Consider the following 25,361-nt stretch of genomic DNA (forward strand, 5'->3'; position numbering starts at 1 on the left):
CCAATTCCCATTAGCATATATGTGCTTCTTCCACCTTGGGCGAGACTGCCTATTTACATAGGCAACAGATTAACATAATGAATTAATTAATTCTGTTAATTAATCCTGTTGTTAAAAGTTATTTCTCTACTTTTGGGAGGTAACCAGGGTAACCTTGATTACCGCACTGTGCTACATCTGGCATGACTGGATGTAAACAGTGTAAACCAGAAGGGGCTTGGTGTGGCTGCAGGAACTGAATGAATTTGCTAACTCAGCCTCTGCCTCCACAGAAGGTGACAGATGGGAGAGAGGTAAGCAGAGCAGCAGTGAGCAGTGGTCTCAGGAGGAAATTCACCACAACCCCAGAGGCAGCAAAGAAAGGGGCAGACCTACTGAGTGGAGCAACTGCACAGCCCTAGGGAGCAGAGGTGGGCAGGGAGGGAACAGTGGCTTTAGAGCCTGGAAGGTGTTTAATGATGCACAACTAGGTTTTTATTAAAACAGTGTGTCATTTTCTTGCACTCTACAAAAAAGGCTGAGTATCAAGGCACTACTCAGTTGGAAAACATTCTCTTTTAGTTACCATTCCACTCTTACCTGCCTACAAGTTTTGGTCCCAATTAACCTCGCAATTGCACAGAAATTGTCATAGTAGGTACCAATGAGAACTCTAAACATAGAAGCTTCAGCTCCACTCCACTCCACATTCTCAGGAGGCTCAATATTTGGCTTCATCTTGATTGGCGTTTGACACCTGGAATTTGCTTCTGCAATATCAAAAACAAAACACTGAAGCAGTTCTTATAAAAGACTCCTGAAATAACACCTATGTACAAAAAAACAGAGACCATATATGGAATAGGCTGCTGCTTCATATATAAAAGCACATGATTTGACTTGACTTTGGCCCCAGCTGAGCTCCTAAAAGGTAGCCTAGCTCAGGGTTCCCAAAACATCTGTCAGCTGAGGGACACAATATTTTTACTTTAAACTAGCAGCACCTCCAGAGCAGCGACACAGTAATTTCCTTGTGGGGGAGACAATCCTCATATTGTTCATTCACACCTGATTCAGCGAGAAAGCAGGATAACATGCCCTCAGAGGAGCCAAGACTGGAAGGAGGCATGGCTGCAGCCTATGGGGAACCTTTAAGTGTATAATTAAATTGATTTCTCATGGTACCCCAGAGGTTCTCTCAAGTCACACTTGCATGCCTCAATACACAGTTGGGGAATGACTAATCTAGCTTTTTCAACAGTCCCTGCAGGAGACATGCATGGACTGATTGCCACACTTGACCTCTTGGTTTTAAACCTCAGCATCCCAGGAAGAGTGCCCTGTTCACTCAGGGCCCTGTACACAAGGAGACCATATCCTTTGGAGCACTGAAACCTGAAACACAAACTTGAACTGTCTGGAGTTCAACTCAGCCCTTCAAACTCTCATTCTCCACAGAATCTATAGCAACATAATGCAAGGAATTAAAGTGCTGCAAATCAATTTTAAAGTTTCACAAGCAGATACTTGAATACAAAAATCTGTAAGGAACCTCCTGTCCATCAAACACACACATCCCCCCCCCCCAAATATGGAGTGACTGGGGCAACCTAGTCAGATGGGCAGGGTACAAATAATAAAATTGTAGTTGTTGTTATTACTGGAAGAAACAAGCATTTTAAAATATGACTATTTTTAGTAAAATCAGCAACCCTCCACATTTGTCTCACCAGAGGAGCTTGAAGTCTCATCTTTCTTCTCTTCCTCTTCCTTGTCATTATTTTCACCTCCTGTTTCAGTCCCAGCTTCTCTGTCACTGTCTGTATCCTTAGATTCCAGCACATTTATAGTGGGAGTGCTAGGCCTGCTGGTGTTATTTGGGAGCCTTCCCCTTCGACGACCTCCTGGGCGTTTTGGCGGTGTTTTTATTCGCTCAGCAGTCAAAGCAGCTGCAAATTCTTTGGCTCCTTCCTACGTAGGAATAGAAACACATGCACGACATGGATTTTTAAGGAAAGGAGAAAAAAGTATGGCTGATGTATCCTAGCTGAAAATAGGCTGACCAGAGCTAAAGAGCTGCAATGGGGGCTCAGGGTGATTTACTGCTTGCTGCCTTTTGCACCTTTGGAAAACAGATGCTTACTTTTGTGCCAGACCTTAAAATGTAACACTGCTCCTGAAAAATCCAAGTTCAACCTTCCTTGGATGCACAGTGGTAGTCTTTGGCTGAAGTTATATTCCGATATTATTCTATTGTTTAGACAGCAAATGTTGAGTGCTTGTAAATGCAACTGCTTAGCTGAATTTCAACTCAGGATAATTTTCAGAGAATCCTAGAACTGTAGATATGGAAAGAACCCCGAGGGTCCTCTAGTCCAACCCCCTGCAATGCAGGAATATCAACTAAAGCATCCATGACAGATGCCACTCAACCTCATGCTCACAAGGTATATGTGCTACACAAGAGGGATGCACTATTAAGAAATATTTGTTTTATGTAGCTTTCATTTTAGTGGTCCACCTACATTCTCTCTTTAGTTATGTTCTGAGCAATATTTTTGTTCAAAACAAATAAATAACAGTTGAGTATAAATGCTACTCATATAAGTGGCTGCAGGAACCATTAGCATGATTTGTTCATTCAACACATGGGGTGATTCTCATTAACTCCCTAAGCTGATGAAGTTATTGAAAAGCAGTCCACTCTTGTCATACAGTAGAGTCCACGCTTCTCAAGTCTTAGAAGCCTCAGTGTTAGGAGGCTTTCAGTGTCTGAACTACTGAGCAGCTGAAGTGACAATGGGAGGGCATTCCTGTTATCAATGTAGCATGGCAAGATGGGGATACTTTCCAGGCACTTTCACTTGTAGGTAATTTCTTTTCATCTAGTGTACACCATCTGATCGAATAATGAAAAGCAAAGTCCTTCATATAGAAAGGACGATATGAAAGTGGTGAAACTCTGACAAGAGAACACTCCTTCCAAAGAACTGAGATTATCTGGCGTCATATCTTTGTTACTGAAAGTGAAGATACAGTGGTACCTCGGGTTACAGACGCTTCAGGTTACAGACTCCGCTAACCCAGAAATCATACCTCGGGTTAAGAACTTTACCTCAGGATGAGAACAGAAATTGCATGGTGGCAGCAGGAGGCCCCATTAGCTAAAGTGGTGCTTCAGGTTAAGAACAGTTTCAGGTTAAGAATGGACCTCCAGAACGAATTAAGTTCTTAACCCAAGGTACCACTGTACTCAACTCATCACATGACAGATTTTTTTAGAAAGAAAAGCATGAAAGCTGCTTTTTCAGACATAGCTATTTCTTCACAGGACTATGCCACTTGACATGCTGCCTGCACAAGGACAAAGGGAAGACAGCTGATTCGTTCTTCTCTTCTCGTTCTTCTCTTCTCTCTAAAGAACAAAGTGAGGGTGCTTTGGGCACATACAAAATCTGGAAGTGAAAAGCTTTAAGCAAAGTGGGGTCATGAGACATAGATCAACCTACAGAAAGGTAATAAGTAGGAGGGATAACCCAGAGAGCTCAATTTGTGACAATTTTTATTGGGTGTGAGAAGAATTAATGGATCATGGCCTTCAGAGTTAAACAAAGCAGGAGGACGATTACTGCTGGTCAAATAAATGGCTGAAATTAAAGAGGAACTGAAAAGCCACCTAGCCTTGCATACGAAGCATTGCAATGTGCTTATTCCCAAGGGCTCTGTGAGTTTGAGTGTAGAAAGTAGGTAACATTTGACAGTTTTCACAAAATTACTAAAGACTGCTGCTAGTAGAGATCAAAAAGCCAAGCACTATGGAGGCCAGTACTTTCTCCATTTGTATCCCCATAAGCCACTCCACTTCTCCAGTGCTTTTGTTCTGCATATTAAAGTAGGTGTAAGAGGCATCTAATGCGTTCAATCAAGCTCCTATGTATAAACTCTCTCTTTTAATTAGAAACTGCCTTTATAGTCCTACAAATACCCTCAGTGTAATATGAATCAGTTATGAGTGAGAAATGGTTTAGCTCAGAAAAAACACACACTGCTACCAGGAAAGAAGCAACGATAAATATTAGCTTCATCACAAAATTTGGTATTCCAACACTGCCAGCACAAAACTCTAAGTGCGCCCTAGCTCTGAAGAAATATCCCAGAATCAGCACATACTTGCTCACTAGTCTTGCAGGACCAAGGTCTCTCTGACCATGTGCAGACAGCTTGTGGTCAAGAAAACCCCAAAGTGTGAAAGTGGGAGGTGTAAGGCAAATTAGGTCAACCTTTTTTAAAATTATGCATCCCAGCCATAGAATCTGAAAAATACAGAGTTTTGAGCTTTTGTTGAAGAATTCACAAATTAGTTGGCAGCAACAGCAACATGCAATGATCAGAATGGTGCCAGTTTATTCAGCCCCATCTCTAGCCAAATGACAGCTCAATCTTATCTTTGGATAAGCCAAAGATGCTGTTCAAAGCCAGAAGGAGGTTCCTCAGGAATTTTCACATAAAGATGTTAGCATTCAGCAAATCATAAATCCTATTTGATTCCAGCACTTTTTTCCTGGGAACAGCTAAATAAAATCAACTTTATCATCAGCTGTACCTTTCTTTCTATTCCAAGAGTGAAAAAGAGAGCTGATTAAGTCTTAAGCCAAAGGAACATTTGTCTTACCAGATGTTGATAACAGTGTGGCCCACAAGGTTTATTATCTATTGCTGTTTCTGTATTTTTCCGTTTGTAAGTATTAGGAGTTGCGTGGAATGCTACAGAAAATTGTTTAAAAAGAAGAATAAGCCGTTTTCTTAGAAATACCTTCAAAGACCGTAATACTGAAAAAGTTGATAATGAATCTTCATTTAAACAAAGAGTCTCCAACCAGCATGAAACAATATAAAAACAATGTAATAAATTATAGGTACCCAGGATTTTACAGGCTACTTTGCATTGCAGGGATAATAATGGCTACACTACAATTTTAAGAAAACCCTTTGCATAATAAGCTACAATCCAGAGCATCACTGGCACCATGGTATACAGAAGCCTAGGTGCTTTAGAAAGTGTTGCATAACACATTGCTCTGTGAAAAGCTACGCCCCACATCATTGACGGAGAGGCCTCCAGCTGAACTGGGGGTGGAGTGACGTTTGTTTAATTAATTCTTGGTGTTGGCCATGAGCACTTGCTTGCTGAAAGATGCAAGGAAGAACAAATTAATATTTGTAAGGAGAAATTATATTAAAAGTGAAATTACCTGGAAGACCACCTAGCAGAATGGTACAGAACGGTAGTAACACTTGGACTGAGCAAAGACAAGGTGGTTTCCCCCAGATGCTACTGGACTGCAACTCCCATCAGCTCAGCCAGAGGGAAAGATCAGGCATGATGGAAGTGGTAGTCCAACAGCCCCTGCAGGTATCCCCTTCCATTGGATACCCCTGATGGAAGATCCAAATTCTACTTGTGGTTCTGTGCTCCATAAAATGTCCTAGGTTGGTGACCCCAAAATGGGAGTCTCCCACTCTTCTCCCGGCAGCATAGAATGTCCTTCCTTCTGCCACACATGAGACACTTGAGGCATCTGATAAAGATGTAGCTTTCTGTTCCAGCTTTTGTTCCAACATTGTTTTCGTTTGAAAGAATCACCATAATTCCTGTTTTATAGGCAACTCCCAGTTTAGCCATGTCCAAATGATGTGGGACTGCAAACATGTGCCACGTGCACAGCACCAAACACAGACATGCACAGGGGTCTGGAATGGAAAATTAGGATTGACTGTATATGCCTTTATACTATTTTACTGGTTTTATGTTGTATTTTTATTTTAATTATATTGTTTATTGTTTTTATATTGTATGCTGCTTGGAGATTTTTTAAAACTTTAGAGTTTACAAACATGTTAAACAAATAGGCAAACAAGTGAACAAAATATGGTCACATAAAGAAAACCAAAATAAAATAAAATTTGAGAGGAACATTTAAGTAAACTGATTCAATAGCCAAGAAAAAAACGATGTGCTCTCTTAAGAGCTTTTAACACATTTTTAAAAAAACTGCCCATGCTTTTATTTGTGGAGTTGTTTGTCTGTTTCTCTGAGTGGGTGGGGGGGGGGAGTGTGTTAATTTTTTCTCTAGACCATTTTCTAGGGTGAAAGGCTGGATGTGGTCTGGAGGGATGTGTGGTTCCCTGGTTGTGAAGAAAGAATCCAATCCTGCATGAAATTGGTGAGGTTTTTATCCCAGACCCAGTTGCGGGCCTCAGGAATGCCTTCCCTCAGAATTAAATGAGAATTAAAAATACATAATAAAAACAAAAACAAACCAACACCCCCTCCCACAAACATGTTTAAAAGGACATAGGCAGTCCAAGGCTTGGGGCAGATAAAGCAAAATATCTCAATGTTCTTGAATACAAGGGATAGACTGAAATATTTTAGTACTTACGATGTAAGAAGCAATCATATTTGAAACATCGTCTACAGAAGAGAGTATGAAAGGAGTGTAGACTCTGCTCCCTCTGAACAGATTTAGCATTTGGTCCATCTATGTTTGGTGTGCACTCGGGAGGAAGAGCTCCTGGAAGCTGCTGCTCTGTAAGTTCTTTGTATCTACAGAAGTAGTAAAAACGTTCCTATTTTATATACCAAAAGCCCAGCTTTATTGTCCTTGCAGGAAAAGTACAGCTTATGCAGTTAATCTAAATAATGGGCATTGACATAAATGACATTTGTCTGGCTAAAACCATTTACTTCATTGCTTATTTCACTGATCTGTGATGCTGTAAAGAAAAGGGAAGAAGTTGCCTAATCAAATAGCCAACGCTGACATTCTTTAAGTGCTATGAGGATGGCACTGCCCTAGCCAAATTCTACTTGTTTCAGGGAGAGGGAATTATAAAGGTGCTCAGCAAGCCTATCAATATCAATGGGCCTTTGAATTCCTTAACTTTGCTGGATCACGCCTGCTTGCAATAATTCATTCTGGTAATTTAATAAATCTAGAGAAATACCCTATGTGAGGTTACAGCTGCACCCATGAGATGTTTTAATTAAAAAAGAATAAAACTAAACAGGGTTCCATTAAAGTGACTCCCTGCTCAGTCATCTCAAAATTACTTAGATTCCATATCCCATACCAAAGTAAACCTTTGTACAAAACTTGGTCAACAATTCCTATTTAAACATGGGGGGGGGGCAGCTGCCTCTCCCTGTCCCCCTTGGCTATGTCCATGTTCAAATGGTGTATGGATTTTATGAAATAAATAAAATACACCTTACTTTTCTTTCAGTTCCTCAGCTGTACCCTTATCTGGAAACATTGAGGAAATGGCTTCAAATATCTTGTCAGAAGGAAATTTACGAGGAGGATGACTCTCTTTATCTACATAGAAACAAAAACACAAGCAATGTTCTCTAAAGCTTAGAATCTTCCCACATTGATTCTCAAAGGGGCAGGCAAACTGAATTGCGTCAGACGCAGAATTCCACACTGACATCTCATTTACCCCAGGGCAACGAAAATGGAAGTGCTGGGGATGGACAAGGCATTAGCTTCCCCCCTCCTTTAGAAACTGAAGGCAGGGGCTGACAGAGTGCTTGGCTTCCTCATTCCGCTTGCCTTTATTTTTATTTTTTAACTTTTATTTTCCTTTAAACAGGTACATGTAAACAGGTACATATAGACAACCAAAATTACAAAGAAAAATTCCTTAATAGTAATGGGGAAAAAACTACAAAAAACTCCACAAAAAATCGAAGTACATGACACAGAACATAAGCAATTATGGGAAAGATAAAAGAAAAGGAAAAAGGAAGATGAGCCAAAGCAGGAAAGCTCATCTATTGTACACTTCCGTCAAGCTCACAACAGATCATTATTCTTATCAATTAACTCTATTTGCAGTCCAAAGGAATCCCTCATCTTGGTATCAGGGAACATTTCTCTATACGGTATCATTCTAAACATAGCCAGATCTTTCTTGCTGAGCCCTTGTCCCCTAAATAATTATTTAAACATTCCCATTCTTCTTTCACCAATTTTTTAGGTTTATCTCTTATTGCATCTGTCAGCTTTGCGAGCTCCAAGTACTCGCACAATTTGACTACCCATTCCTCTTTAGTGGGTGTATTTTTATCTTTCCAGTGTTTTGCCACTATAACCCTTGCTGCTGACGTTGCATACATAAATAGCCTAGTTTTGTTTTTGGGAATATTATCTGAAACCATTCCTAGTAAAAATTCTTCCGGTTTCTTGCTAAATGTAGTTTTTATCAATCTCTTTATATCTTCATAAATCATGTTCCAAAATCTTTGTATCTCTAGACAGGACCACCACATATGGTAGTATGTTCCTATCTGTTCCTTACATCGCCAGCACTTGTTATTATTTGATTTATTTATTTTTGCAAGTTTTACAGGGGTCAGGTACCAGCTATAGTACATTTTCATAAGATTTTCCCTTATAAGGAAACAAGCCGTGAATTTTATATTTTTAGTCCATAATTCATTCCAAATATTGGGTTTGATCGTATGTCCCAGGTCCTTCTCCCATTTTACTGTAATTTCTTTGATATCTTCCTCCTTTCTTTCCCAATTCAAAAGTAGTTTGTACATTTTAGAAAGTGTCTTTTGATTATTATATAAAATATCCTTCTCCAGATAGGATATTTTTTTGCCAAATCCTTTGGTTCTTTTATCCTTTTCAAGGGCGGCTTTTAATTGGTAATACTCCAGCCAGGTTATTCCCTTCTGTTTCAATTTGCTTAGGTCCTTTATTTTCGGATCACTACTTGTTTCCTCTACTAAATCCTTATATGTTACCCAATCGCTGTTCATATTCATCCTGTGAACCGACATAGATTCCATTGGTGACAGCCACCATGGTGTTTTGGTTACTACGGATTTTTTACTCCTCTCCCATACTTCATATAATGCCCTTCTCACAATATGATTTAAAAATCCTTTGTGGGATTTAACCTTGTCGTAGCCTATGTAGCCATGCCATCTGTACACAATATCCCATCCCTCCAGATCTAGGACTTCCGTGTTTTTAATTAATATCCAGTCCTTAATCCATGTCCAGCACGCTGCCTCAAAGTACAGTTTAAGGTCAGGAACCGCGAAGCTTCCTTTTTCCTTCAACTCTGTTAGTAGCTTAAATTTTATGCGTGGGTTTTTCCCTTGCCAAATAAACTTGGCAAGGTCTTTCTGCCAATCCTTAAAACACTTTACCCGTCTAATTATAGGTATTGTTTGGAACATAAAAATCATCTTTGGTAATACCATCATTTTAACTGTGGATATTCTCCCCCACAAGGACAGATTCAATTTTCCCCAAGTCTCTAATTCTTTTTTTATTTCCTTCCACTTCTTCTCATAATTGTCCTTATATAAGTTTATATTCTTATTGGTGATCCAAACCCCCAAATAATTTACCTTATTGGCTACCTTTAAACCTGTTGTATTTTCCAGTTCCTCTTACGTAAATTTTTCGTTAATAATTTGGATTTTCCTTTATTCAGTTTGAACCCAGAGACCTTCCCAAATTCTTCCAGTTGTGCAAGCGTTTTTTGGATACTTTCCACTGGATTTTAAGTGGTTACAATTACATCATCGGCAAAGGCTTTAATTTTGTAGTATCGAGTTCCTAGGTTAATTCCTCTTATATTTTTATCCTTTCTAATTGCTATTAAAAGTGGTTCCAAGGTGGCAATAAAAAGAAGTGGGGAGAGAGGGCACCCCTGTCTTGTCCCCCTTTCGATGCTGAATTCTTCGGTGATCTCGTTATTTACTAGCAATTTTGCTTTTTGGTTATCATATATCACCCTAATTCCATTAATTATTTTCTCCCCTATGTCCAGACCTTTGAAAGTTTCCAATAGGAAATTAATAACAACAACAACAACAACAACAATAATAATAATAATAATAATAATAATAATATTTATTTATACCTCGCCCTCCCCAGCCAAGGCCGGGCTCAGAGCAGCTTACAAACAATAATAAAAACAAGAAGAATGATTACAACTTAAAAACAAAAATAAAATACAACATTAAAATAATGGAACATTAAAATATTAAAATGTAGCCTCATCGCAGGAGGAGAAGGAAAAGAAAGAAAAAGAGAGAGAGAGAGAGAGAGAGAGAGAGAGAGAGGGAATCAAACTGGCTCCAAGCCAAAGGCCAGGCGGAACAACTCTGTCTTACAGGCCCTGCGGAAAGAAATCAGATCCTGGTCTCATGAGGCAGAGCGTTCCACCAGGCCGGAGCCAGAGTTGAAAAGGCCCTGGCTCTGGTCGAAGCCAATCTAACTTCCTTAGGGCCCGGGACCACTAGGGTGTTGCTATTTATGGACCTTGAGGCTCTCCGTGGGGCATACCGGGAGAGGCGGTCCCGTAGGTCATAGAATCATAGAATTGGAAGAGACCACAAGGGCCATCGAGTCCAACCCCCTGCCAAGCAGGAAACACCATCAGAGCACTCCTGACATATGGTTGTCAAGCCTCTGCTTAAAGACCTCCAAAGAAGGAGACTCCACCACACTCCTTGGCAGCAAATTCCACTGTCAAACAGCTCTTACTGTCAGGAAGTTCTTCCTAATGTTTAGGTGGAATCTTCTTTCTTGTAGTTTGGAACCATTGCTCCGTGTCCGCTTCTCTGGAGCAGCAGAAAACAACCTTTCTCCCTCCTCTATGTGACATCCTTTTATATATTTGAACATGGCAATCATATCACCCCTTAACCTCCTCTTCTCCAGGCTAAACATGCCCAGCTCCCTTAGCCGTTCCTCATAAGGCATCGTTTCCAGGCCTTTGACCATTTTGGTTGCCCTCCTCTGGACACGTTCCAGTTTGTCAGTGTCCTTCTTGAACTGTGGTGCCCAGAACTGGACACAGTACTCCAGGTGAGGTCTGACCAGAGCAGAATACAGTGGCACTATTACTTCCCTTGATCTAGATGCAATACTCCTATTGATGCAGCCCAGAATTGCATTGGCTTTTTTAGCTGCCGCGTACGAGGGTCCTAGGCCGTGAAGGGCTTTAAAGGTCAAAAGCAGCACCTTAAATCTGACCCTGTACTCCACCGGGAGCCAGTGCAGCTTGAAAAGCACTGGGTGAATATGCTCCCATGGCAGAGACCCCGTGAGGAGCCTCGCTGCAGATTCTGAAGAAGTGTGCATGCACACGAAAGCTCATACCAAGAACTAACTTAGTTGGTCTTTAAGGTGCTACTGGAAGGAATTTATTTTTTTATTACATTTATATCTGTATTTTGTTTCCCATTTATCTCGAAAAACTCAGCTAACTTGATTTTTGCTTGCGTCACCCATTGGTCGTCTCTCCATATCTCATCGTTCATCCTCCACCTTCCCTTTGTTTGCTTTTTAATTTCCATATGTATTGTTACTCAATTATGGTCTGATATAGTCCTTCCCAGAATTTCTGCTTTTTCTAAGAAGAGGGTCAGTCCTTTAGAGATCCAAATAGCATCTAACCTCGCCCCTGATTTTTTAGCTTCCGAGAAGTGTGTAATATCTTTCCCATTAGGGTGTTTAATTCTCCATGAGTCATAGAGGTCAAAATTGTTCACCATCTGGAAAAACGAGAGCGGTAATTTACCTTCATTGGTAAGTTTCCCTCTAAAAGTTCTATCCCATTCGACCGAGACCACTCCATTCCAATCTCCAATAAGAACAATATTCTCCCCAATATAATTCCATAACTTCTTTTCCAGCTCCTTGAAAAACTCTGATTTATTATTTATTATTATTTATTGTTATTTGGAGCATAAATGCCCACTATGATTATTTTTCCCCCTTCTATAGTAATCTGCTTGCCTTTAATGTGTGCCTTCCAGAACCAGGGCAAGACCAGGTACACGCAGCCAAGCAATCTGGTTTTTCTTATTGTCAAAGAATGCCCTACCTGTTCTTATTTCCTTGACTTATGACTGCTTTGACAGAGTTGCCATGCAGTATGGGCAACTTACTCCCCTACGCCAACACTCAGGCAAAGTTCCAAGCTATTCTACTGTTTTGCCATGGCATCGATGGAGAGAGAGAAAATGAGAATTTGAGCTATCAGAAGCAATCTGTTTTTATTCTTCTATAACAGCTGATTGCTTAATTAACTCTCCTCTCATGACACAGATGAGCACACTTATTAGAATTTGTGTCCCACTCTATGCTCTGGGGCTACAGCAAGTTCAAGTTTTATACCTAGATCAGGTGCACTCAACCATCAGCATGAGACCAGGGCTACTGGGAGCTGCCCTTGACCCAGACAGGATTATTTGAATCCTACTGTGAAGGTTGATTCCTGAGGTCAGAATTGTTACTGTTGCTTGTAGCCTCTCCCTGGGCTGGACTTACAGCAATATTTTGGATGAAAGCCAAGCAGGAGGCACTGGAGCCGTGGAAAAGGAAAGGGGAAAAGAGAGAGAAAACTGAGGGCCCAAGACCCTGATCCAGAAAAGTGGTCCCTGTGATCAGCTGGAGGCACCTACCAAGGAGGGCCTTCAACACCTCCAAGGAACTGAAATCAGAAGCAAAATTCACAGTTATGTTCCCAATGGGATCTCCACTACTTAACTTTGGATGGACAGGTTAAGTAGCTGTGTGTAGAAGAGAAAGGACCTTCTGTAGCAAGCTGCAGAAGTGTGCGAGTCAAGTTTGCAACCATCAAGTGACTGCCCAATGAGGTAGTTGAAATGATACCAACAGTGAGGACTATGCAGCTGGATTCTATAGTAGTGTTCTATGAAAAACTCTCCAAGCTTGGAAACGTAGAGTTGGAAGGGACCCCGGTGGGCCTCTAGTCCACCCCCCTGCAATGCAGGAATCACAAAAGACAGTAAATATTGAAGGTGGTCTAAACCACTGAGCCTCTTGGGCTTGCCAATCGGAAGGTCGGCGGTTTGAATCCCCGTGACGGTGTGAGCTCCCGTTGCTCGGTCCCTGCTTCTGCCCACCTAGCAGTTCGAAAGCACGTCAAAGTGCAAGTAGATAAATAGGTACCACTCTGGAAGGTAAACGGCGTTTCCATGAACTGCCCTGGTTTTGCCAGAAGCGGCTTAGTTATGCTGGCCACATGACCCGGAAAAACTGTCTGCGGACAAACACCGGCTCCCTTGGCCAGTAAAGTGAGATGAGTGCCGCAACCCCAGAGTCGTTCACGACTGGACTTAACTGTCAGGGGTCCTTTAGTCTCAGAGCCACCTTGTAAATGGGAGAGGGTGTTTTGCCCAAAGGTCAAGCTGAGAAGTGTCGAAGGTCCAATACATGATGCGTTGTTTTAACTGTTTTTAATTGCTTCCCCGTCTTACCTTTTTAATTTGTGGGGGGGATTTGTTGCTGTTGTTTGTTTTCTTTTTTAAAATTTTTATTTTCGAAGTTTCAAAAAACAATAATTTGTTAAACAAAGACACACTTGTTTACATTAAACCAGGGGTCAGCAAACTTTTTTAGGAGGGGGCTGGTTTACCACCCCTCAGAGCTTGTGGCGGGCCAGACTGTGCACGCGCACACACACAGGCAGGGGGGGGGGTTCTCTCTCTCCCCCAGCCCTGCCCCTCCCCCTGCTCTCCTACCTCCTCCTCCACTCTGCCTGCGGTGGTGGCATAGCTGCCAAGTGTCCCTCATTTGGAGGGACAGTCCCTTATTCCAGCGCCATGTCCCGCTGCTGTCCCTTATTGATGGATGTCCCTTAAATGATGTCCCTTAAATGTCAAAGGAAGCAGCTCCTCTCCCTCCCTCCCTGCCGGCCAGGGAGGAGGGAGGCTCCAACTGTGTTGCTTGGCTGTGTTGCTCACCCAATAAGAAGTCTAAGAACGACTGGGAGCTTGCATGCCTTGTGCTGATCAAATCGGCTGCGTTGCCTGGGGACTCGCCTTTGCTCAGCGCTTCCCAGCGGAGAGGTGATGGTGGTTTTCCTTGAGGCTTCGTTTGGCTGCTGGCTGGGCTTTCTGCCTTTCTTTTTCCATTTTTTCCAATGGTGATATCTATCACGCTTCCAATGGTGATATCTATCATGGGGTTTTATTCTCTAATAAGTTCTTATATTTTCCCCAAACAGCATAAATTGATTTTCTAACAATATGGTTTAGAAATCCTCTATGAACTTTGGATTTTCCATACTACATACTGTCTTTTGCATCAAATGAAGTCTTATTTCCAACTCAAATCTTAACGACCTTGTAGCTGTTTCAATTTGGCAGTTTGTGATCTTATCCCATCTTCTCCAGCGTATGTCTGTACATTAGTCTCAAATAATCTCTAATGAACAGAACCTTCTTAATGGTGGCGTAGGTGGGTTACCAACAGGCGAAGTGCTTTTGCACTCAGTGCCTCCCTGCCTCCTGCATTCCATGCCAGAGCAAAAGCCAGGTACCGAGACGATATGCAGGTGCAGCCTGTTTTCCCCATCCCCGTGGGGGGAGTTTGCAAGGATAATTATCCTCAATCATCCTTGATTCATCTATGCCAACGATCTCCCGTTGTCGTGGGACCTGGCTCCATTAAGGCAGCCAGAACCGGAAGCCCCAGACTGCTGGTTCTGAGGTTCCATGCCAAAGCGACTGGCTCTGGGGTGGCTCAGGACTTCATGACTTCCATGATGACCATGGAGCTGTCCCAGCATGTCATTGGCCCAATATGGCCGGCGTAGTGATGTGAGGTGAGAATATTCTTGAGAATGAGAATATTCTCTGCTAGAAAATTATCCGGAGAATATTCTCCACAAACTGTAACGTCTAATGTAAGAACCATTTTTACAACCCACATTTTAAAAATCTAGTAAATAATAAGTCAAGCTGTGCTATTGCAGTGTAAGTAATGAATAATTTATATTTTATCCAGTTACATTACTAGGAATTGTGTCATTCACCATAGGCAGTTCTGAAATGTGAGCTACGGAAAACATTTGTTAAAAAGTTTTTTAAATGTTATTCATTTAATTTGATGAACATTTGAATTTGTATGTATTTCAACCATATGTAATAGCCTCCCCGCCCCCCATTTTGATATGACCTTATTCTTAGCAATTCTATACCCTTGGCCATACGGTGTGATTTTTTTTTTTACAGAAAGTAGCTTTAATGCTTTATACACTTAAAAGTAACTAGGCCTATACAATTATGTGTAACAGCATGTGAGGTGGCCTTGATTTAAACAGTTGAGGTTTCTATATATTTAGTGCCAGTAACTGGTTTTTGCAGTGCCATTCAATGGTACAAGGTGCTATTTACCAGAGACTGACATACTAAAATATATTATCATATATTTTATGATAATAAAATGTTGCACTTCACACTGAAAGCAACATCCTCCCAAGCACCATCCCTGGAGACAGTCATCCAAGTAGGATTGGAACCTCTGGGACCACTGCAAAGAAGTACAGCCCATTCCAGAATACAATGAATATCACTGCAGAAGAATACAAGGGTTGATGGTGTTGAAAACCACTGAGAGATAAAGGAGAATTAACAGGGATACACTCCCATTGTCTTTCTCCCAACAAAAATAATAATACAGGGTGACCAAGGCAGTTTCTGTGCCAAAACGGGGTCGAAACTCCAATAGAAATTGATCTAGAACATCAAGTCTCATCTAAGAGAGCCTGGATGTGACCTGTGACCACACACTGAAGAACCTTGTCCAAGAAGGGGACACTAGCAACTGATTGCTTAGATTTTCTGGTCCATAGAAGTTTTCTTAAAGTTTCTTAAAGGTAAAGGGACCCCTGACCATTAGGTCCAGTCGTGGCCGACTCTGGAGTCGCGGTGCTCATCTCGCTTTATTGGCGGAGGGAGCCGGCATACAGCTTCCGGGTCATGTGGCCAGCATGACTAAGCCACTTCTGGCAAACCAGAGCAGCGCACGGAAACACCGTTTACCTTCCTGCCGGAGCGGTACCTATTTATCTACTTGCACTTTGATGTGCTTTTGAACTGCTAGGTTGGCAGGAGCTGGGACCGAGCAACGGGAGCTCAACCCGTTGCGGGGATTCGAACCGCCAACCTTCTGATTGGCAAGTCCTAGGCTCTGTGGTTTAAAGTTTCTTACCACTGCTTTATATAGGCAGGCACGGACAACCCACTCCCCCATGGAGGCTTTGATTGTAACAAGCTGTCCCTTCCTTGCTAGATGTAATCAGCCATGAGGGGCAAGATCAGAAGCAGTCAACCAAACCTTGTCTGTGTCTTCAAGCCATACGAACTGAAACTTATCCAACACAAGAAGCCTAGAAAGTGTTCCAGATGCCTCTGGAAATTCATCTGATGGAACAGTGGAGTCAAGATGCCAGCAGATGTGGCTTCTGTCCTCCAAATGCTGCACAAAGAAGTCAGAGCAGGCCACCGTCAGTTCCTTTCCCCTTCAGGTGAGACTGTAAGAGGCCCTGTACTACCAAGAAAAGCCGCTCTAGGCATCATATGAACAAAGCAATAAAAACAACTAAGTGGTTCTTCTTCATTGCCTTCACTGCCACCAAGTAGGCTCAATAATTAGCCGTCACACCTGGTGTTTTCCTCCACCCGCATTCAACCCTTCTCACGGCTTGCTTTGTTGCCCTCAGCTCAGCTCCTGCCCTCATGCTAGAGCCTGAGGGCGGGCCTCAGGGGGAGCCCAACAGGAGGAAGGCCTTCAGAAGCAATTATGTCCATGGTCTAGGTGTGTTTTCCACAAATTACCCAGGGGTTCAGCAGGAGAGCCAGTCATATATATCAGCTGGAAAATCCCCCAGAGCCATCTGAAAACCATTTGGAGCCATCACCATCTGAGAGCGGACCATTCTAATACATTCCCACCTCTGCAGAAGGGGAAAGGCATTTAAATAAATGTCTTTGCACCATATTAACCTACCTATTCTGCTGGCCTCTCTGTTCTTTTGCTTTTCATTTCTCCCATCAAGATTGTCGTCTTCGCCACCATCGTCGTCGTCATCTTCATCGTCTTCATCATCACTATACTGCCCAAGAGCATTGACCAGCTCCACAAATATCTCGTCATTGATAAACCCACATTCTGAAATCAGGTATAGACATAAATGGAAGAGACATGCATTTGCAAACAGACTGTGCATATCCTCAGGTAGCAGAAAAACATTAAAAGTAAATTAACTTTGGAAACACAGGAAAATGGACATGAATAAGATCTTGTAGCTATTTCTCTTCAACTATGCTTTTTTAGTCTTTCAGGACACAACACAGAACTTTATTTGTGCTGAATCTAGACATACAGTGGTGCCCCGCAAGACGAATGCCTCGCAAGACAAAAAACCCGCTAGACGAAAGGGTTTTCCGTTTTGGAGGTGCTTCGCAAAACGAATTTCCTATGGGCTTGCTTCGCAAGACGAAAATGTCTTGCGAGTTTTCCCGACTTTTTTCCCCCCCCCCCTTTTTCTAAGCTGCTAAGCCGCTTATCTGCTTATCCGCTAAAAGCCGCTTATAGCGCTAAGCCGCTAAGCCGTCAATGGGCTTGCTTCGCAAGACGAAAAAACCGCTAGACGAAGAGAATCGCGGAACGGATTCTTTTCGTCTTGCGAGGCACCACTGTATATAAAAAAACACTGTGAACATGCCTTTTTTTAAAAAAAGTGTAATATATATATTGAATTTCCCATTAGCTCACCATCGCCATCTAGTGTCACATTTGTATCATGCACTTAAAACGTTATATTTGCAACTTTATAGCTGAGTCCTGGGATAATTCTCTTGCAGAAAATGAGAGAGTAGCCAAACCAAAGACATAAAGATATTTAATATTTCATTATCACTCCTATCCCTAATCACAGATAATTCAGAGCAGCATTATTTTTGCAATCGTAGTCCATTTACCTGGGAATAAGTCCAGTCGAACTCAATGGGGCTTACTTTTGAGCAGACATGAATAGGATTGTGCTATAAAGAACAGGTTGCACATCTAACGCTAGATATTAAAGGAGTCATCTGTTTAGCCATGTATATGGATTCTGTGCTTGTGCAGAACTCAAACAGGAAGCTTCCAAAACTGGGCTAGAGTTTTCACAGGAACTCCACCTGACTCTTTCATGTGCATGCATTAAGAAGTATTTTTCCCAATTTCCTACTCAGCTCCATTTTTGGACTGACATAGCAGCCCTGCAGGAGAGGGAGAGAAGGGCAACAGGCACAGCAGCATATGCAGCGGGAGAGGCAGGTGGGTTGTGCAACTATATAGACAAGGGAGCAATGTATTCCTTCTTGTGGTCTCTGTCTATCCCCATATACAGGTGCAGTAGTAAGCTCACTTACCAGATGCAAGGCACGTGTTATGAAATGAAAGAGATGAGCATGGTCCTTTCAGAGAAGTCATCTGCCCAGGTTTTCAGATAAAGTCAGAAATGGCAGATGAATAAAGGTTGAAACCTAGAGTTAGCACAGCAGAAGTGCATCAGCAGGACTCTTGGGGAAGACACCCTAGTGGAGTAAGATTGGACTTACTCCAGAACAGAGAAATTTGCCAAGCTCATTGTGGAGGTGAGCCTTCAATTAAATCCAGAAGCAAAATGTTGTGTAGAGAGAGGTTCATTCTTCTTGCCATCTTATAGCAGATGAACTGCCACCAACTCCCCCTAACACATCAAGTAAAAGGAGGGCTCAGATCCAAGGTATCTAAAGCCCTCTTTATGTCCAATGCCAGGCTTGGAAGAAATACGGGTAGGACAAGGGAGGAGGAACAATGACAAGTTTTAGAAGGAGGAAAGCATCAGGTCTCAACAAGCACTCCACCCCAATACAGAGCCAAGTTACCGTGGTCAGACCTCACTTGCTCTCTCTTTTTTTTAAATAATATTTATTACTTTTTAAAGGAAAAAAGACAGAAGAGAAAAAACAAAAGAGAGAAAAAAAAATACAATACAATATATAAACAATACAAAACACAACCTAAACCCATTAAACTAAACACATTAAACTAAACCAAACCCACTCCCTAACCCTAAACAAAACAAAACAATTTTTTTTTTAAAAAAAAATACATCCCCCCTTTTCGATACTCTTTCTTTCATTCCCTTGTTTCCTCGACCTCCTCTCACCTCCCTTTTTGTATTCCACTTCTACTAGTTATTTCAGCAGATCCTTTCCATCTTTCTCTATTCTCTATCATATTATAAATAACATATTTTTTAAAACCTTATTTTAACATTAAAACTAAAATACTTATATATGCTTAACTCCTTATAACATTTCTGCTAAATCCATAAAATATCAATCCACCATTTTTCTATCACTCATTAATTTTGCGATATTTCTATATATAAACTTTAAATTTTCCAATCTTCTTCCATCAACTCCTCTCCCTGATTTCGGATTCTGCCAGTCCTTTCCGTCAATTCCATATAGTCCATCAACCTGGAGATCTTATGTCCAAGGCTCTTAACTCTTTTCCAGGTCCCTTCTGCAGATCTTCTTCATATTCTTTAATGCTAGAGAGCAAATCTCAAGAGAACTCCATCCCAACATTACTTTTATTCCTTCTGGACAGTTCAGCCAAATTTCCATAGATGAAGCTAGGGTCTATACAGTGTTTCAGGATGTATTTCAAGATTCCTCCAAATCCAAAGGCCCCCAAAACTTCAATCTCCTCCAAATCCAAGTCCATGTCCCAAAAGTTAATTAATCCCTGGATAGAGGGATCTTTCCAACTTTCCTTCTTCAGTCCAACCCGGGATCCAATCCTCAAAATCTGGCTTTTTCTAGATTCAATCATAAAAAGCCTCAATTTATAGTCCTCAATTTGCTTCTGTAGAACTAAGGATCCCACTTGTGTTATTTTAGGTTCAAAAACAACGACTTTCTCCTTTTCCTCCACCATTTGTTCTGCCAAAGTAGGTTCCTGTGCCAGGTCCTGAATTATTTCTGTGTTGGTCTCGCTTTTTGTCTCAAATTAGTCACTTTCTGTTCCAAATTATCCATTTTAAAAGTCATGTCATCAGTCTTTTTATGAAGCTCTTCCAGCAAATAGTTTGTCTTGCATAATGCAGTCAAAATAACTTCTCCTATCAACATTTTGAATGGTCCAAGGTCAATCTCTGGTTCTCAGAATCTTTATCTTGCAGCTGGAGACCTCCCAGTTACACTCCAATAACATTTTCAAAGGCTCCCTCTAGAGGGAAACAGTCTCCACTTGTATCAGTTCTTTCAAGTACAATTCAGGCATTAAACATAGTTTCAATTTTCAGTTACTTTCGCCTCCATTTTAAATGCAGAAGAGGACAATGGAAACAGTATCTTGCTCTTATTTTAGCTAGCTGTCAAATCCGTTCTGTCAATAAACTTTCCCCAAACGTCATCTGGCAGCCCGTTCCCAGGTTCAGAGCTGTGGTAATTTGATTTTCCCCTCACTCCTGCAGGCTTACTAAGTTCAAAATTTCCCCCCTCTTCACCTGCTTCCAAGGGGGGTTTTGTATTTTTAACCGATGGAGATTTAATCCTTTGTCAAAAGCTTTCAAAGACTTTAGCTTGTAACGTCTTTGCTTCAGTCTATTTACAAAAGCAGAAGGCGGACTTCCTGTTTATGACCTTCCCGCTTCGGCGCCAAATTAAGGTACTTAAAGATCCAATTTTCCGTTCTACTCATGGGTAGTTGTTTAAAATCCAATTGTCCACAGGAAAAAGTCAGCGCTCTCCAGCAACAGCAATGCGGCTTCACTCCATGAAAGAAGCAGTCGATTCAAAGCACCGCGCCACTCACCCCATGTCGCTCCGGATCCCCAAAACAGGGTTTCCCCACGAGTAGGGGAGGCGCAAAAGGTGCCAGCCGAATCCCAGGTTCACAAGCTTCTCCCGCTTGTGATTTCAATGGGTCTCTGCCTTCGCCGTGGCGGTCAGACCCTGTTTTTCACGGAGTAAGTTCCTCCCGATCGGAGGAGCTCAGCCATTGCCGGAGGCACCAACCCGGAAGTCCAGACCTCACTTGCTCTCAGAGCACGTGCTATTACAGTGGTGCCCCGCAAGACGAACGCCTCGCAAGACGGAAAACCCGCTAGACGAAAGGGTTTTCCGTTTTGGAGGCGCTTCGCAAAACGAATTTCCCTATGGGCTTCCTTCGCAAGACGAAAGCCCATAGGGAAATCTCCGGCACAGCGGGGAAGCGCAGCACGTCTTCCCCACTGTCCTCGGACCTCCTCCGAAGGCTGGCGGTGGGGCGGAGAAACCTCCTCCCACCGCCAGCCTTCGGAAGGCTCCTCCAAAGGCTGGCGGTGGGGCGGAGAGACCTCCTCCCGCCGCCAGCCTTCGGAAGGCTGCTCCGAAGGCTGGCGGTGGGGCGGAGAGACCTTCTCCCCGCGCCAGCCTTCGGATGGCTGTCCTGAAGACTTGCAGTGGGAGGAGGGTTTTCCTTCCCACCGCCAACTTTCAGAATGCTGTTCTGAATGTTGGCGTGGGGAGGAAAAACCCTCCTCCCACCGCAAGCCCCGGGAACAGAGGAGAAGCGCTGCGCGCCTTCCCCTCTGTTCCCGTACCTGTCCTGAAGGCTTGCGGTGGGGAGAAAAGCCCTTCTCTGCACCGCCAGCCTGGCAAGCGGTCTCCATAGGAACGCATTAATTGATTTTCAATGCATTCTTATGGGAAACCGTGCTTCGCAAGACGAAAAACTCGCAAGAAGAAAAAACTTGCGGAACGAATTAATTTCGTCTTGCGAGGCACCACTGTACAACTAAAATGTTGCTTGTGAACAGAAACAGCTGCAAAATAAACTCACACCAAGAAAGTTGCTCATTGTCCCTGCAAATGGACAAATGACAAGGTTGGACAAAGACATTTTGCTTCCTGGGGCAAAGGATAAAATGCTGCAGAAGCTGACTGGGGACTCTGTGACATTATCAACTCTGGCCATGGGAAAGCACCCTCAGCTGACTGGGTGCAGAACAGCCCAGGTGGTCCACACAGGTCTCTTCTCAGAATGTTCCAGGCCCAAAGGGATTTCTGAAAAAGCAACTGCTGTGGTAAAAAGTGAGAAGGAGCCACATACTTTGAAGGGATAAAAAGGTAGGACACAGGTCAAAACTCTAGCCTGGTTTTACAAGCTCCTTGAATGAGCTCTGCAGAGGCACAAAACCCTTATGTGAGAAGTAAAAAAGGGTATATTCCTGTATTCTGCAGGTGGAGCCAACTATCTGGAAAGCCAGCGAGTACAATTATTTTGCTTCATGGAAAACATGTGATTTAGAATAATAATTACATTTTTGGAAATACGTACTACTGCTCATTCTTGTTTTTAAATATGAGAATTGATGTTTATTTCCAAAGGCATAATTATTGTACTAAATCATGCGTTTCTCATTCTGTGTGAAGCAAAATAATTGTGCTTTTTATATTGTGGTTGGCTTTTTAGGTAGTTAAGCTCAGAACAGCAGAGGCCACCCAGACTGGCGATCAGTAGCAGTCAACTTACAAACATACACATCGAACTCACCTCTGTCTCCGTGCACCTTTCCGTCATAGTTTTTGATTAATTCTTCAATAAAAGTTCCATCCTGGTCAAGCACTTCATCTCCCATATAAGGAATGTTATGTAAAACTGTCTCATCCTCTACCTAGACATAAGGTAAAAAATATAACAAAGGGGGGGGGGAGAAGTCTCTCACCGCAAGCACAAATTTTGATCACTCATCAATCCCTGGCACGGAAAGGCCAAAAAGCAAAGCAACCAACAACTCGCATCAAAAGCAACAATTCCATGGATACTTAATCAAAATTCCATAGCCGTCCACTAATATATGGTACCTCTATATAGCAAGGTCTCCTAAGAATGGTACCTCATCTCTACTTCCTCCTCTCATCTGAAAGCGATGTCCCTTTCATTAAGAACAGAATCAGCAAAGCCAACTGCACATTCCTTTGTACACATGCATGTGATTTTTCCATTGAAACGAAGAGGCCAGCACACATGCTAGATTCTGGATTGGGCAATGGTCTAAATGGTCTTTTCTCGTTCTCCTTTAGGCTTGTGGTAGAAATTGCTGTGCAATGAGCATTCACTGTAATGAACTGTTTTGTAAGCTAAACTACTGCACAGTTCATACTTTGTGACCCTACAAAAGTGCAGGAGGGACATCCAGATCATTGCAAGGGGTGTAGTCAGGAGTGATCTTGTAGAATATACGCCATAGCAATTTCTTTAGCAGACATTTCAGTGGAAATTTTCCCCAAATGCCATAGTCATGTGCATTACAGTAGTCATATGCAGTATACAGTCACCATGTGAGGCAGAAGCTCATGTAACAGCATTTCTGTGTATGTTCCTGCACATTTATGAGGGAAGAGTGACCTTCTGTAGTTAATCATTTGCATAGATTAAACAGCTCTGTACTCATATTAAGACATAAAAGGCATATTGTATTTTATAATCGAATGTGTGTGTGTGCGCGCGCACGCGTGTATGAATACATAAAATCATAGTTAAACAATACTTTTAAAAACCTATTTATTTAGGGAGGGGTGGGCAGAAGGTAGATTGGAATTTATTGATAGATCTGTAGGTAATCTGCAAAGATTAGCAAGGACTCCCAACTGAAGTCTCCCTGCTCTAAATTATACTGCTAGCTAGGGGTAACCAGAAGTGAATTTTTGCTTGGGATGACGGAGCTCAGCTTAGTTCCTGTACACAAAACAAATACCTGGACAAAGAAATATTTAATTCTAAATGTATTTCTTTTTTCTCTATATATGTTCTGGCAAAAAGAAATAAAGTAGATCCCACAAGGCGGAAGTCTATTAAGGAATGCCCTTGCTGAAAATGTTGCATAAAATATTTATTTTGTGACTATACTATTTTTTGTGCTACTACCTTTTTTCAAATATTTTTTCTCTATACAGTGGTACCTCGGTTTACGAACTTAATTCGTTCCAGAAGTTCATTCTTAAACCAAGGAACACTTTCCCTGATGAGGCCTCCTGCCACCGATGCCCTTCCACCATTCGGATTCTGTTCTTAGACCGAGGTAAAGTTCGCAAACTGGGACACTACTTCCGGTTTTGCGAAGTTTGAAAACTGAATCGTTCATAAACAGGCCTGTTCTTAAACCGAGGTACCAATGTATATGTAGAGAAAAGGGTGCATTTGGCCTACCTATTTCTTCAAAACCCAAAATATATACCTGCTACAGTCAATGCAATTCTATAAATCAGTTTTATCTATTGCAAGCTGCTCAACTGACATGGTAACGCCAGCAATTTATTTACACATTTCATACTGCCCTTCAAATTTTCTGTTTAGTTTAATACTGGTTTTAATGGATGATTTATTTATTTATTTATTTATTGTTGGAGGTGTTATTTTTCGAACAGAAAATAAAAGCAAATAAAAATAGGCTTAATGATTCTTTTTAAATGCCTCTTAAGGTGTGGGGAAAGGGAATTGGATCAGGCTGGTGGGCCAGATCCTTACCTCTCTCACCCTCTGCAGGCTAATTTTAACTGGTGGGAAGAGTCATCTGTCAATCCCCTGACATCACAATGACTTCAGGTGACCTGCTATTATAGAGCTGGAAGGGACCCTGGGGGTCTTCTAGTTCAACCCCCTGCAATGGAGGAATCTCAACTAAAGTATCCATGACAGATGGCCATCCAACCTTTGCTTTAAAACCTCTAACGAAGGAGAGTCCGCGAGAAAGACACGGAAAATTGCTTCCCTTCCCACTTCCCTTACGAACCATACCATCAGCCGAGAAGCACAGTTCAATGCAACTCTTCTATTTTAATTCTTTATTCTGGCTACTCTGAGTTGTCTATTGGATGCCAAATTATCTGTCCAAAATTGAGTCCTTTTGTGAATCAGCTTCTGAAGACCATAAAGCATCAGTGAGTAGCTAACACTTCCTACATTTCTTAAATGTTTGGTGCAAGTTCTGTAAAAATTTCCTCAAACAGAAATGCCCAGATTTATTCATCCATGAAGAAGAATTATGAGTATGTGACTTTACTCAAAAGATGCATTCAGATGCTTTCTGCAAAATCCAGCGTTTGCAAATAATAAAATTAATTTTATCAGGAATCAATTTGACACACAATGAGGTTTGCTGAACCATTAAAACTATTATTGGGCATAGTAGCACTGCAGAGTCACACTATACTAGAAAGACGGCATCAACTATTATTCAGCAGACTCTTTTGCTGGTTTCCATTTCAGTTGGTTTAGTCCCGTATTTCACTTACCATAAAGTTTTGCTGAAGGGGAGACCAAGAGTACATTATGGGTACTGAAGCAACAGCATTCAGAGTCTTGAGGGGAATTACTTGCTTTGGAAAATCTAAGTCACTGGTGACTGAACACTGGAAGAAGAGATACAATTACACTACTACTAGTACGTTGTTTTTAAACAGCAGCAAAAACCTGACTTGACAAACAAAGGTGTGCATTTCGAAGGGA

General features: G+C 41.9%; 1 protein-coding gene across 5 annotated transcripts in view; it reads right to left on the reverse strand.

The window, feature by feature from the left end:
* EZH2 (enhancer of zeste 2 polycomb repressive complex 2 subunit) overlaps positions 1-25,361 on the reverse strand; it is a 55,441-nt gene that overhangs the window by 13,150 nt on the left and 16,930 nt on the right. For all 5 annotated transcript variants that reach the window (XM_081881797.1, XM_081881798.1, XM_081881796.1 and 2 more), the window contains 8 exons: positions 25,148-25,264; positions 22,407-22,527; positions 16,836-16,997; positions 7,256-7,358; positions 6,423-6,586; positions 4,652-4,743; positions 1,710-1,950; positions 580-749 (listed from right to left, as the gene is read on the reverse strand). In XM_081881797.1, the coding sequence (XP_081737923.1) occupies positions 580-749; positions 1,710-1,950; positions 4,652-4,743; positions 6,423-6,586; positions 7,256-7,358; positions 16,836-16,997; positions 22,407-22,527; positions 25,148-25,264 (1,170 nt within the window). The remainder of the gene's footprint in view (positions 1-579; positions 750-1,709; positions 1,951-4,651; positions 4,744-6,422; positions 6,587-7,255; positions 7,359-16,835; positions 16,998-22,406; positions 22,528-25,147; positions 25,265-25,361) is intronic.

This window comes from Podarcis erhardii, assembly GCF_964252035.2.
Source record: "Podarcis erhardii genome assembly, chromosome: 12".
NCBI lineage: Eukaryota > Metazoa > Chordata > Lepidosauria > Squamata > Lacertidae > Podarcis > Podarcis erhardii.